Raw genomic sequence first — 15,135 nt, 5'->3', positions numbered from 1 at the left:
GCCATCATTGTTGTTTTGGCAGGTCCGGGCTGGGGATTCGAACCCGCCACCTTAGGTGTACATGGCTGGCGCCCTAGCCGGTTGAGCTATAGGCACCGAGCCGAGTTAATTTTTTATAGATGGTTTAAGCTAAGGGTCCACCTTCATTCTTTCGCATGTGGATATATCCTGTTTTCCCATCACTGTTTATTAAAAAGACTGTTTTTTGCCATGGAACAGTCTTGGTGTGCACTCTCGGCAAAAAATCATTTGACTGTAGATGCAAGGGTTTATTTTGGGGCTCTTTTCTCATTTTCTTTGCTCTGTATGTCTGTCTGTGTGCCAAGACCACACTGTTGTGATAACTATGGTTTTGTTAAGTATTGAAGTCATGAAGTATGAGTCCTCTGGTAGTATTCTTTGGTTATCTAGGGTCTCTTGGAATTCCACATCAATTTGAGGATAGGCTTTCCTATCTCTACAAAAACCATCACTGGGATTTTGATAGGGATTGCATTGAATTGTTAGATAGCTTTAGGTTGTATTGTCATCTTAACAATATTAAGCCTTCCCTATCCATGGACATGGGGTATCTTTCCATTTATTGGCCTGTAATTTCTATCAGGGAAGTTTTGTAGTGTTTAGGGTATAAGATTTCTATCTTGTTTGTTAAGCTTATTCTAAGTGTTTTTTGGTGCCATCGTAAATGGAATTGTCTTCTTAATTATCTTTTCATGTTGTTCATTCTTAGTCTGTAGAAATACAATTGGTTTTTAAGTTGGTATGTATGTGTGTTCTGCAGTGTTGAGTTTATTAATTAGCTCTGACCATTTTTACTCTGTAACGTTCTGTACATGTATAATCATGTCATTTTCTAACAGATACATTTTTTCTTTCCCAATTTGGATGCTTTTTATTTTTTCTTTTTCTTGCCTGATTGTATTTCCCTAATGATGTTGAACATCTTTTCACGTGCTTATCTGCCACCCTTGTGTTTTTGGTGACGTATCAGCTTAGATCTGTTGCCCAATTTTAAAATTGGAGTTATTTGTTTGAGTTTTGAGTGTTCTTTGCATTTTCTGGGTAAAAGTCTTTTATCCGATACGCAATTTGGAGGTGTTTTCTTCTCGTCTATGCCTTTTTCTTTTTCATTAACAGTGTTTTCTGTAGAGAAGGTGTTCTGTTTTGGGGTGAGGTTGTATTTCCCTTTGTACTTTTTAACTGGCTGGGCATTCCACTGCACCACTGTGGGTGACATCTGTGATGTCATAAGGGTGGTGGCCATCAGCGTTGATGCCTACACGCTGAGCAGTCCCTAGGATTGATTTCTTTCTTTCTTTTTTTAAAGAGACAGAGTTTTACTTTGTCGCCCTTGGTAGAGTGCTGTGGCATCACAGCTTACAGCAACCTCTAACTCTTGGGCTTAGGTGATTCTTTTGCCTCAGCCTCCTAAGTAGCTGGGACTACAGGTGCCCGCCACAATGCCTGGCTATGTTTTGTTGCAGTTTGGCCAGGGCTGGGTTCAAACTCGCCACCCTCTGTATATGGGGCCAGCGCCCTACTCACTGAGCCACAGGCGCTGCCCAAGATTTCTTTAATGTTTCCAAAGAGTTCACTGTCTAAAGATTGGTGCCATATCTGTCTGGCATTGTTGACGATCTCATCAAAAGTGATATTTCCATCGAGTTCAATGTTTTTCTGTTTTCTTGTTGGTTCCTTGAAGGCATTGGTGATCAGTGCAGAGGCAGAAGGTACCACTTCAATCTGGGCCTGTGTGTTGTAGATAGTCAGTTTCACTGTAATCCTCAGACCCTTCCAATCATCAGTTGCTTTGGTGATACCATCACCAACCATTTTTGGAGACAAACCCAGGGGCTGATCTTGGGGGCCAGGGCAGACATGGCATCAACTTTGCCACTGGCGCACCTCAGGTGCACAACTTTGATCTCGTTGGGGTCAAACTGAGGCAGCAAGAGAATCACTTAAGCCTAAGAGTTTGAGGTTGCTGTGAGCTGTGATGCCAAGGCACTCTACCAAGGGCAACATAGTGAGACTCTGCCTCAAAGAAAAAATAAAATAAAATAAAATATGCTTCTGGGCCAACAGGGCCTTTTGATGTGTAGAATGGTGAGAAGTCAAGAAGAAAAAGACCGGAATTGATGGGCTGTCCCTCTCTCATTGCTACTGCAGGGAGTGAACCCAGTGGCTGTTACGTGAGATGTAACACACTCCCACTTTCTTTAAGTATTTTCCGTTTCTATAGGATGCATGTTTTCCTGAGGTATCCTAATGCACTTGATCTCAGCTGAAAGGCCAGAAGTGATGGGGCGGGGAGTTATCCTAATGGCTGAACAACAACAGAAGGGGTCTTTGGAAAGATAAGAGTGTCAAACTCTGTTTATCATACCTCCTTTCAAGTTTTGGTTTTTTTTTCCCCTAAGAGCCATGCTGGGGTTAGGCTTTGTTTCGAGCTACTTCGCAGTTCAGATGTGGCTTAAAAAAATTATTAGTGGAACTCTAAATAATTCAGTAAGTGCTGTGACTATTTGTCCCTTGATTTGATTTTATTAGATGTTGGGAAGGTGTTTGTATTAACACTCTAATATCACTGAACTTGTAGTTTTTAATCTCTGGATTTATGTTAAGCTTCCTTTGGTTGAATCATTAATTTCTAGTTGTTTTTACCCAAGAAGCATTAAAATCATGACAAAAATAAATGGATTATGGATTAGAAATTTCTTAAATTGAACCTGACTGAATCTAACCCTAATAAATAAACACGTATGCACAGAACTCAGAGAACCCAAGTAACTTTTAAATATACAACTCTGTGTATGCTAGGATAGCAAAGTGGGGAATGGGAGACCCAGAGACTCTATTAATGGTCCATAAGGCCAAATTTATTATCATAATAATACTAAGACATTATTTGCCTTTTGGGGAGAGAGGACAGAGTCTCACTTGTCACCCTCGGTAGAGTAATATGGCGTCACAGCTCACAGCAACCTCTAGCTTTTTGGCGATTCTCTTGCCTCAGCCTCCCAAGTAGCTGGGACTACAGGTGCTTACCACAATGCCTGGCTATTTTTTGTTGCTGGGTCAGGTTTGAACCTGTCACCCTCAGTATATGGGGCCAGCACCCTACTCACTGAGTCACAGGCACCACCCTTTGCCTTTTTGCTCTGTTGATATTTGCACTGATGGTATGAAAGCAAAGGGGTTAGAAAGTGCTGAGTTTTAGCGTGAATCAAGGTGGTGGCAAGAAACTGTACTAACAGTCATTGTATTAGTCACCTTCATGTATTCACTTTAAAAAGAAAGTATCAGTTTCACTTACGAATGTCCTGTTGAAGCAGCAACTATTATTTTACTAAATGTCTACCCATGAGGACAACTGTGTTTGACGTGTGTATACTAACATGTGCATATTGCATGATGAAATGGGAAGTACGTGAAAGCACGTTTACATCCCCAAGTACTATGATTATCTGGTTATCTCAAGGAAAAGAGCTAATAGAAAGTGAGGCTGTGTTCCAAGGATGGAAAGAACTGTAAAGAAATCTTGAACTGTATTGTTTGTTGTGGGTAGTATATTGGTGTAAACTTGACACCATTTTTTGTGTGTTGTACATAGAGAACATGGATAATAATCAAAATATTGGGAATCAGGCATTTCTCTTGTGGGGGAAGTATTTAAAATAGCTTTGCTCTAGTCAAAGAGCCTAGAACTGATGGTGTTACTATTTCATTATCAGAGAGCACACTGAGTTTTCAGGTCTTGGTTCCTAATTGCCATTTCCCAGTGAAAGGTCACAGGGCTCCGTGGAGAAACGGCTCGTTTGAGACTGGAGCAGGAACACAAGGTTAGCTTGGCATGCTTGTGCCAGAAATCCAGGGAGATTCTCAGAGATGCTTAGGGTCATGTCAGAAGGACCCTCAAGCTGGCTTGATGAAGCTCCCAGTGGCCAACTTTGGGACATTAGAAAGAATGATGGCAGTATGGATTATGGCACATGAATATTAAAACAATCCATGAATCTACATATGTGATAGGAGAGAAGGGGGAAGAGCGAGAGAACTCCATTATAGAAGAACGCCAGCTACTGTCTGATTATCGGAGAATCTGATAATCAATCCTGGTTTGGCAGCCCCTTAACATAATTGATTCAAGTGAGAATCATTAATGGATGCTGAAACTATTGAATGAAATGTTATCTGGGAGAAGAATATTCACCGAATCTCAAATGACACCCTATATATTCCTTGTTAATGATAAAGGGGAAAGGATGTTTTGGCAAAGAAGGCGGCAGCACCTGAATTTGCCGATCAGACAACAACAATATCAAAAAAGAAAGCTAGACACTCATGCTTTCCAAAGGAAGAAACCAGCACTTCCTATGAAGTGGTCTTATCAAAGGGAAGCAAGCGTGAATCAGACTGAACCTTTCGAATCCGCTACCAAATTATAGGGCACCCAAAGGATTCTGTTAATCACCACCATGGAGCTACAATAAAAGATAATTTTCATAGCCAAAATTGTATAGCCAAATGCCTCACTTTCTTTAAAATGAAAAGTTGCAAGAAAAAAATCAAATGTGTAAAGGAGTGAGGGGAAGGGACTTCGGAAAGGTGCTGATCAGTTTGTGGACCTGACTTAGATCGTGATACAAGTAAAACTCTGTATTGAGAAGTACATGTCACCTGTGTGGAATTGTTACCAAAATACTTAACCTGAATTTAATCATGAGGAAACAATCAGATAAGCTTAAAATGAATGATAGTTTACCAGGCAGTTGTCTTAGACGATCTAAAAAAAGTTAGTGTTCTGGATGGTGTGGTGGCTCAAAGGAGTAGGTGCCAGCCCCATATACCAGAGGTGGCAGGTTCAAACCCAGCCCCGGACAAAAAAAAAAAAGTGTTCTTGAAGAACAACAAAAAACAATGTCATGAAAAACATACAAATGAGTGAACCTTGTTTGAATAGAGCCCCTGTTCTCCCAAAGTCAAAAAAGACATTTTGGGGACAATTGCAGATGTTAAAATAAGGACTGTGGGGAAATAGTATTATTGAATAAATTATTTTAGGTATGAATATGTTTTTTGTTTTTTTGGGTGACAAGCGTCTTTGCTACCCTTGGTAGAGTGCTCTGGCATCATAGCTCACAGAAACCTCAAACCCATGGGCTCAAGTGACCCTCGCCTCAGCCTCCCCAGTAGCTAGGACTATAAGTGCCCCTTCACAACACCCAGGTAATTTTCCTGTTTTTGGTAGAGACAGGGTCTCGCTCTTGCTCAGGCTGGTGTCGCCCTCCTGAGCTCAGGCGATCCTCCTGCCTCAGCCTCCCTAGACTGCTAGGATTACCAGTGTGATCCACTGGGCCCTGCCTGATTATGGTTTTGAGGCTCTGTAGGAGAATGTCCTTATCTTAGGGAGACAGATGCTGAATTATTTTAGGGTAAATTAGTATGTCTACATATGACTTGAAGTAACATGTGGGTGTGTATGGATTATATTAGCTCATACGAAGTGCTGTTTTCCTAGGTCTCAGTCACATATGAGCAGATGCCTGTCATTCAGCCTAATACAGTAGAATGTCCATAGTTGACCACCCTCTTAAAGACTGGATGTGTACATGTACCCAGTTGACCATCTCTGTACCTTGACCAGTTTGTTACAGTCCCTTGGGTGGTCAACTGTCAGAGATTAACTGCATTTTTTGAAAGAGAAAAGGCCAATGTGGTAGCAAATGGTGCATCCAGGTGAAGAATCTACTGGTATTTATACTATTCTTTCACCTTTTGTGTGCCTTAACTTTTTTTAAATAGTTGGGAGAAAGTAGTTAGCATACAAAACTAAACGCCCCAGGGACAATTTACTTGTAGATTAAGTGTGCTGACAACCTTCCCCCTGAGGTTCATTGCCCCCAATAGCATTTAAATGCTCCTGGAATTAATTCCACAGCTACTTAAAATTGATTTAGAGTATAGAAAAGAGTATAGAAAGAAGATTGTCTGAACTTTCCTATAGCTGCATCATTGTATGACAAAGAACAGAAAGATAAAGGACTCTATTTTGTGGAACTTTTTTTTTTTTTTTTTTTTTTTAATGTCGGTGACATTGAAAGAGAATCCACTGCAGGAGAAAAGGGAGATCGTTGGCTTCTCAGAAACTGATCTGTATGTTCTTTTTTTTGTTAAGAGATCACGAATGACTTGTATCTAAGCATGGCCTTGACATTCTCTATAAGACAGGTGAATATCTGTAGTTTTTCAAAGTTTATCCCCTCTGCCTCTCCTTTTTCCCCCTGAGATCTTAGGTCTTTTGTGAAACCATGGCAGATTGATAAAGTTAGGAGATTTCTACTCCCCCTCTAGAAAATTTCCCTAAATGGTTGCGACAGACCCTGGTTTTATCTTCCCTTTTTTGCATCCAAACAGATCCCTAAAGAAGTGGCTGACATCTTTAACGCCCCCAGTGATGATGAAGAGTTTGTGGGCTTCCGAGATGATGTTCCCATGGAAACTCTCTCCTCTGAGGAAAGCTGTGATAGTTTTGATTCGCTGGAGTCAGGGAAACAGGTACGATGCTTCCTTTTGAGGGAGGTGTGTTCTTCTGGATCCTGAATCTGGGTTTGGATGTTTTTTCATTTGAACATGGTTCTGAGATGGGTGGTATCGTTAATTGTTGAGAATTTTTATTTTAGAAGCCTTGTGCCTTCATGTTTCAAAAAACTAGCGGGAGAACCTAGTACAGTATGTTAAAAAAAAAAAAAAAAGCATTCACATGAGCAAATCCATTTTCTTTGCTTCCTTGGGGCTGTACCCAGTGGAGAAGTTGTTTTCAGAGTTCTCCCAGGGAGCTGGCAGGGCAGGAGAGGGCTGGCCCCCACTCCACGAGGGCCCAGCCAAGCGGGCAGGTCGGGCAGGTCGTTGGGTTCTAATGTGACAATTGCACTCCTGCAGTGTGATTCTGTTGCCACCTCACTCTTGGAATTGCTGGGGAGAGCAGCATTCTTGCTTTAATTACTTTGATCTCTAGCAAACACAAGTTCCAGTTTTCTGAGAAGTAGATTTCCTGGAGGTTTATATTGTGCCCTGGCAGTAGAATGGCCACTGAAAACATCTCGCTTCAGTGGCATTTTCTTCTGAGTTCATTGTGACATTTGAAATTGCTTAGTCTTCCTCCACCATGGCCTCTCCTAAAAGGCTGTAAATTAAACCCACGTGGCCCCAACTGGGTACATACACGAAGGGAAGCAGTTAATCACATGTAAGAAAGTCCTGCTGGGTTGTTCTGGCCTGGGTGGGAGCTGTGGGAGCTGTGCTCTCCAAGGTGGCCAGTGGGGCCGGGTCCTCATCATCTGACATCTCTCCCTGCTGGACGCCTCCTTTTACTCCGGGGGCCTTCCCATCTAGCACTCTTTTTGCTTTTGGTTGTTGTCTCTTTCTTGTCCCTAAATGAGGATGTTCTCTAAGGTTTTGTCTTCAGATCTTTCCACTCGTCCTGAGCTTGTCGATTGTCTTGGTCTGGGATGTTCTGTGTCCTTGATGTGGAGCCTGGCTTCTGTCTGCAACCTCAGATGGCTGTCTGACGGCCAGCTGGACTGGACCTCACTGCTAGAGGGAGGTCTGAGACACCTTGACTGCCTGTCTAGCTCTCCCCCATCTTTACTCCACCTTTTCTCTTCTTGATGCTACCACCTCCTCTCCCCTACCCCTCTCCTGTCCACCCACCTGCCGTGCAGGAGTCCATGAAACCTCCACTAGGTTGCTCCTGGGCATCCTTCCCTTCCCTCTCGTCCTGGTAGCTCTTACCTGAATGTTTCCCCCTTCCTGCGGGGATCCACTATAGGAATGAACTCCATCCCACCTTCTCCCTTATTCAGAAATTTCCCCCCTCTGCATCTGAGTAGTCAGGCAGTGGGGGTGGGCGGGACATGTTGGGTCCACCTTGGGGGCATTCTGAGCAGTGCAGGACTCAGAGTCTGCAGGCTCTGGCCAGAAGAAACAGTGCAACTGTGTTTGCTGTTATGATGGCCACTGTGCAGTCAGGGCTGTCCTTCCTGGCCCTGGTGTCTGACCCCAGCATGCCTCAGATGGCTCTGGATAGTGTGCCAGCTGCTCCTCCCTTATCAGCCGTTACTCTGTCCTGTCTGCTGGTCTGTGCTACTCTTCCCGCCTGGGTGTGCTCTCACCATTTTTCTAGCCTTGCTAGTTTCTTCCGTGAAGTCTTCCTGGGTCTCTGAGCATCGTATTGCTTGTGTATCCTTTATAACCCTGACCCTCACCTTGGTTATTTGTGGATGTCTCTGGCTCCTCTCCAGAGCTTATAAACGCCCTGAAGGAGGGGCCCACATACTTGAATGTGCTGTTGAACTTCCCTGGCTCTGGCTCCTTTATCTTTGTGTTTTGTTCTCTTTCCTCTGGTTTTAAGCATCCAGCACCCCCACTTGACTGTACAGAATGAGTGCCAGTGGATGCTTGCTGGGTGCAGTGGAAGCGGGGTGTTCTTTTGGCTCTCTGGGTCAACAGGCTCTTTCTGCCTAATCTGTTTCTTTGTGTCATGTGGGCTTCAAAATAAACAGCTGAACTTCCTGGGTTAGCTCCTTTGCCTGTAGTCTTGATGGTGGCAGGTGTAGGTGACTGAGGCCTACAGCATAGTGTCCACTATTGATTTTGAAGGATAATTAACATTTTCCAGAGAGCAAAAGAGCTGTGCAGAAGTGCAGTGAAGCAGTGTGCAGTAGGCTTGCGCTTCATATAGATGCACCTAAAAAAACTTTTATACCCTTTGGAATTGGGAAAATAAAAGCATGGATCTCATTAGGACTGTGGCTAAGTTGCTTTTCCCCATCAGGACTAGCCACCAAAGATACTGATTTCTCTCAGGTGCCCACTGTCCTGGGGCCAGCACTTGGGATAGAAAGAGCCAAAAGGTTGGGAAGATTGGAACTCACAGCCTTAGGCAGAGGCTTTGGTTATTTGATGAAATCTACACACAGATCCCTATTGCCATAAGACAGCCTGGAGGGCTGGCCTAATGCTTGGTGATCTAGATGCTTCTTGTACCCCAGGGGCTGCAGGTGCATGGGGAGAGGGAAGGATTCCTCCTTGATAATCACGCCCTGCTCCCTGATTCCCACCCCGACCCCTGCACACTCACAGTCGTTTTAACCAGCCGGGAGAAGCTGCGTGAACTTGCACACAGCACGTGTGTGCTGACTGTTCTTCCTTAAACACAATTTAAATTTCACTTTAAAGAAACTTCTTTTTTTGTGCATATTTTTTTTCAAGCAGCTGCACTACAGCTCTCAACAAAGGAACAAAGTAATTTAGCTCTGAGCAAACTCACTCCAATTACCCATAATAATTCATAGGAGACATTTTTAAGCTTACAAAATGCTAGATGTAGGCATTTCTTTTTCTGTACCCCTGTAAGTTTTTCCACTTGTCTATTATATCTGTTTTCTCCGGAGATATGTGAGCTTGAAGAAGTATATAATTAAAGTCAGGAAAAGGCAAGAGGAAGATAAAGATTCTCAAATGTGGTATTACTGAGGGGGGTCACTGCTTTATCGGGGATGGGAAGGACAGACATTGAAGGAAACTGGGCTGATGGGAGCCCTGCTGAGTGTGGTGGGCTTGCAGGGGGCAGGTCTTGTGGGGCTTCCTTTGGTCTGCAGTTCTTTCTTTCTTTCAAGCGCACTTCTTTTCTTCTTCTCTTTCCTTTCTTTTTTTTTTTTTGAGACAGAGTCTCTCTCTGTCACCCTCAGTAGAGTGCTGTGGTGTCACAGCTCACAGCAACCTCCAAATCTTGGGCTTAAGCCATTCTCTTGCCTCAGCTTCCCAAGTAGCTGGAACTACAGGCACCTGCCACAACGCTCAGCTATTTTTTGTTGCAGTTGTCATTATTGTTTAGCCGGCCCGGGCTGGGCTTGAACCCACCACTCTGGGTGTATGTGGCTGGCGCCGTAACCACTGTGCTATGGGCACTGAGCCATTTCAAGCACACTTTTAAGAGAGTCTGGGGCTCCTTCTTTGCAATTTCTCAAAAGAAGGAAAAAATCACCCCCCCCAAAAAAAAGGAAAGAAAAAGTTACTATTGGAAATGCTTTTGAGTTGGCCACATCACGTCTTTCTTTCTGCTCACTGGCCACCCACCCAGCATGCTCCTCACCTCCCGTGGGAGAGGAACAGGTGAGCTTCCCAGCAATCCACTCGCCCCCGCAGTAGCCAGGCACCTGGAGCAAGTCCAGGCTCTCTGGCAGTGGGCCGTGAGCGTCCCCAGCCCTCTGCTACAGAAGAACTGGCGGTTTGTGACAGGGAGGCATGCTCCCCCACTTGGACGGCTGTGAGAAAGGAAAGCCAGCGTGTGGGAGGGAGCCAGGTTTTCTCCTGGTGTCTTTTTTCCATGTGTTTTCAGTTCTGTGTGAAAGCAGACGGTCCCGGCTGCCAGCGTTGGCAGGGGAGGCTGACTTCCACGAGCACTTACCCGTCACGCCAGCAGCTCATTGAGACTACAGCCATTCTGATTTTTTCAACTTGTCTGATTTGTAGGTCTGAATTTCCATAAGCTTTAAGAAGTGTGTGTGTTTATTGTGGTAAAAATACCTAAGATTTATTTTTTAGACCATTTTTTCAGTATCTAATTCAGTGGCCTTCGGCCTGTTCACCGTACCCAACAGAAACTCTGTACCGTTCGGCCATTCCCCAATCTCTCTGCCCCTTACAACCTCTGTTCTCCTGTCTCTGTGATGATAATGTGTGTGTTTTTAATTTAGCAGGATGTGCGTTTCCGTTCTAAATACTTCACAGAAGAGCTACGAAGAATTTTTATCGAGGACACTGACTCAGAGGCTGAAGACTTCGAAGGATTTACGCAGAGCGATCTGAACACAAAGAGTAGCCCAGAAGTAAGGGGGATAATTACAATGGGAAGCAATATGGGTTGTACGGTTTTTAATTTTGTTTCTGAGTTGTTTACTTGTAAGAGGTCACTTCACAAAGAAAATGATTTGATAATACTTTTTCTTATTATTTATGTTACAAGCTAATTAACATAACCTAAAAAGAATTGCTACTCCAGGCTAATTCCTGGTCCATCAGTCCATTATTCTCTAAGAGGAAATCTAGTTACTTTCCCCTCATGTATGGGGTCGGGGGGTGGGATGTATTTATTTAGACTTTCTTGAAACTCTTTCATCTTTCCAGTTTATCTTGGAGTAACAAGTTCCTTAAGGTCCTTCTTGTTTGTGAGGTAATAGTCTGGGGTTTGGAGTTAATTTGGCAGGAATTTAGCTGTGATGCAAACTGTTGTTTCCCTGTGCTATCTGGATTTGTTTGCTGTCATCCTTAAAGTTAGGGATGACCTAGGCCTGCCCGAGCCCCTCAGAGAAATCTGCTCTGGGTACTTCCATCAAGAGACTTGCTGGTTGATCTCTTTTATTCTATATGGTTAGGCTAATTAACTGCCCACTAGTGTCTGACACTTAAAGTAACTTGAAAGCATAGCCTTCGGATTTGGGAGAGGGGGTGGTGGGAGACAGAGACTCATCTGTCGTTGGGGCATCAACCTGGGATCACATGATCCTCCTGCCTCAGCCTCCTCGTGATTGCTAAGACTATAGATGTGCACCATAGCACGTGACTAATTTTTCTATTTTTGCTCTGGCTCAAACTGGTCTAGGACTCCTGAACTCAAGTGATCCTCCCACCTTGGCCTCCCTGAGTGCTAGGAGTTGAGGGGTGAGCCACTGTGCCCAGCCCAGCCTTTGAATTTTTTTTAAGTGCAAAAATGTTTTCTGTTAACTGAAAAAAAATAGCATGCATTTATCTGAAACATAAATATTCCATTTCCTTCTTGGGTATGAAGAGGAAAGCTAAACATTTAAGCCTCTTCACAGTTAGGAAGAGACTCGGTACAGTAGCTGTACAAAGCTGCGACTATCAGGCTTGCTTTGTCTCTTACCTTTCCTGGGGGAGAACTTAGGGCATAAAAGCCCCCTTACGGTAGGCTGCCTCATTGGAGGTCAATTTTTCTCCTGAGCAGCAGTGACCTACAGGCCCGAGCTTTCCTTTGTCTTTCTTTGTAGAAGCTGTTGGGGTGGCAGTTGATGGGTTCTGGTCAGTAAGTCCCTGGTTTTATGCCTGCAAGACACTAAGTTCCTTCCAAATGCTAACAGATATCACTGCTTAGTGACTTATCTGTCCTCTTTTCTTTAGCTAAGTGAGAGCTAGTTATTCAAAGAATTTGTGTTTCTAGTGAGAGGAACTGAATAACCCCAGAAGTCCTTCCCCCTCCTCGGAGTCTCTGCACTTGGGGGATGAATTGTGACACATTGCACAGACCATGCTAGAACTCACAGCTCAGCACGGGGCTGCCTGCAAATTATAGCTCAGGATTCAGAGAGAAGAAAAGTGTCGTTGCTTCCCAGTTTGGCTCCTGCCCACTCTTGTAAGAGCTGGTGAGACTTATTTTTTGTGGAAGGGATATTACCTTACCCTTGGTTTCTGGGGGTCTGTTGGCCAGATGCAAAACAGCCACAGCCAGGAAGCTAAGTCCCTCAGATGGGATTCTGGTCTTTGGTTCACGGCGTGCTCTTTCCTTACTGCAGCCCTTTGTCGGGAGCTGCTCAGCATCCTTGGTAAACAGAGGCAGGAGGAGTGTGATGACTAAGTAGAGCAGATCTGAAGTTCTTCCCTGATAGTGTCCTGTGAAATTCCATTTCTTTGCAGCCTACCTGAATCCTGAAGCTGCTAATGTGGAAAGTCCAGGGTATTCTTACAAAAATGAATCAGTGCAAGTATAGTCTTATTTCTCACTTGGCCTGGTGTGGATTGCCAGGATCGACAGTTAATCTGCACTTTTTCTCCCTGTGTCTTAGTTCCAATTTGAGCCTAATGTGAATCTGACTAGAATTGGGAGAGGGGTCATCGAGGAAGCAGTCATGGAACTGAGTCCTGGGGTCCATCTTGCTTCCACTTGCTGTTCTCTGCACCGTAGCTGCATTTACAGAATTCCCTGACAGTGGTTCCCAGCTTGTGGTCAAGGAATAATGCCTAGAAGATGTCCTTGATCTCGACTATTTAAACCTACCTCTATCATTGCTGAGAGTCCTGTCACAACTGAGATATCATGCCACTGTCACTGGGTGATGGCCCCTGTCACTGCCTCCCACATTTATCATATTTTCTTCGCATGTTCTCACTTGTGACACCAAGAGGTGCGATAATGCTAGAGACCCACTCCACATGCAGTTCACAAACGGAAGATGAACATTTCTGTAGCTGGCTGACTGGGTGCTCTGCAGCGACCTGCAGAGAATCCTGACTTGATTTCACCCTGTGAAAGGTGAAGGTCACAGCAAAGGGAGAAGGCTTCCTTGACCGAGGGCTGTCTGCCCCTTGGTCACTGAGGTGCAGTCGGCTCTCCTGCCGTCTCGTGTTGTTTAGAGGAGACTAGTCAGTGTTTTCCCCCTGACCACTGCATTTTTGTTCCACGATAACTCTTGGGGCAGGCACTCTCTTTTCTTTGTCTGTTGATCCTACCGTTCCAGTGTGGAGGAGCTCACTTGGTGGTGTTTTGCTTACAGTCTGCTGCTCTGAATGGAAGACAGGGGGGCAGTCAGCCAGCTCATCAGCTGACTTGGCACGTTTAATTGAAAAGTTCAGAGGGAAGGGTTTTCCTTTATTACTCATGGTTTTCCTGATACAATGTCAGGATTCTTTGAAATGCATATGTTTTTTGTAGGTCTGTTGTAGACAGTCTTTCATTTTTTTTAATTTTTATTTTGGACTTACTTTGTTAGCTCGTGGAGTCGGACTTGAGTGACAATGGCAAAGCATCTTTGGTGAGTGAGGATGAGGAAGATGATGAAGAAGAAGAGCCTACACTGAGGAGGAGAAGCTCCAGAAGAAGCAGCATTGGGCTCCGGGTAGCCTTTCAGTTCCCTACCAAGAAGTTGGCCAACCAACCAGATAAAAACAGTTCTTCAGAGCAGTTGTTTTCGAGCTCGCACTTACAGAATGATAATAAACCAATTTCTGGAAGAAACAAAGGTCTTAGGCAGGGGATGGAAAGAGAAGATTCTGCCTCTGAGTCTGAGGACGACTCCAGGGATGGGAGCCAGGAGGGTTCAGACGCCCTGCTGAGGAGGACCATGAACATCAAGGAGAACAAAGCTGTGGTAAGGCCCCTGGGGCACGGGGGGCCCTGGGCCCTGACAGCAGGTGCTGAGGCCGCAGAGGCCCCGAACCCGCTGCTGCTGTAGCTGTTGCCGCTTTGGCTTCTCTCAGGAAAATGTACTCTGGCTGGTACATTGTGTGTCCTTTTTCTTTTCCAGAATCCAAAGCAGTTATTACATGATCAGCTCTGGTTTGGGAACAGAAAGAGACTCCCCGGGACCATTTTTAGCCCCCTACATGGTGCCATGAGTAATGCTGCTTACTGTTTTCCAAGTTAAGTTCTGAACAGAATTTTGTTGGGGATGACAGGGGCTGCACAGCTGGCCCGTTCCCCCGCACAGAAGCCGAGAGGAAGTGGAAGGCGGCCGGGTCCACTGGAGAGCTGCAGGGTGTAGGTCAGGCAGTGGCTTTTCATGCAGAGTGGACGGGGCTCTCCTGAGGTGGCCAGCTTTGGTTTTTGAATATCTGAAGGAATGGAAGAAGTCCAGGAATTAAAACAATCTCAACGGTTTTAATTCATTTTAAAAGGTCTTCATTAGAACAATTAATGAAATAAGGTGAAATCTTTGTTATGTATATTTGTTTTCTCTGTGGTCAGTAGCTGTGAATCCGATCATTCTGGAGAATCCTTTGCTTTATAATTGTTTATATACAGAATTTTTCATAATTCTGCTTCTCTTGGTGACCTTTAGCATTTTAATATTTTCCTTTGTAAAAAGCATATTGTAGTAGTATGTCTTATATGTCTAATAAGTTACTTAAGAAAATAGCCTACTTTGGGGTTATTTTTATCCTAAGGCACATCTTGCTTAGTGAAGAGAAATTTTCAGCACTGTATCCATCTGCATCTTTAAAATAAGAACTATGGGCTCGGCGCCTGTGGCTCAAGCGGCTAAGGTGCCAGCCACATACACCTAAGGTGGTGGGTTCGAATCCAGCCCAGACCCGCCAAACAACAATAATGGCTACAAC

General features: G+C 44.4%; 1 protein-coding gene across 2 annotated transcripts in view; it reads left to right on the top strand.

Moving 5' to 3' along the window:
• The window catches only part of CDCA7L (cell division cycle associated 7 like), a 32,426-nt gene that overhangs the window by 11,375 nt on the left and 5,916 nt on the right, over positions 1-15,135 (top strand). The window contains exons 1-4 of one of the 2 annotated variants that reach the window (XM_012804342.2): positions 6,481-6,558; positions 10,761-10,892; positions 11,237-11,242; positions 13,788-14,165. In XM_012804342.2, the coding sequence (XP_012659796.1) occupies positions 6,496-6,558; positions 10,761-10,892; positions 11,237-11,242; positions 13,788-14,165 (579 nt within the window). In that variant the 5' untranslated portion in view covers positions 6,481-6,495. Of the gene's footprint in view, positions 1-6,417; positions 6,559-10,760; positions 10,893-11,236; positions 11,243-13,787; positions 14,166-15,135 lie in introns of those variants that run through there. The other variant, XM_012804341.2, reaches the window with a different exon arrangement.

This window comes from Otolemur garnettii, unplaced genomic scaffold, assembly GCF_000181295.1.
Source record: "Otolemur garnettii isolate 467f Iridium unplaced genomic scaffold, OtoGar3 scaffold00028, whole genome shotgun sequence".
NCBI classification, from domain to species: domain Eukaryota; kingdom Metazoa; phylum Chordata; class Mammalia; order Primates; family Galagidae; genus Otolemur; species Otolemur garnettii.
Note: the sequence above shows the minus strand (reverse complement) of the source record. Positions and strands in the feature narration are given on the sequence as shown.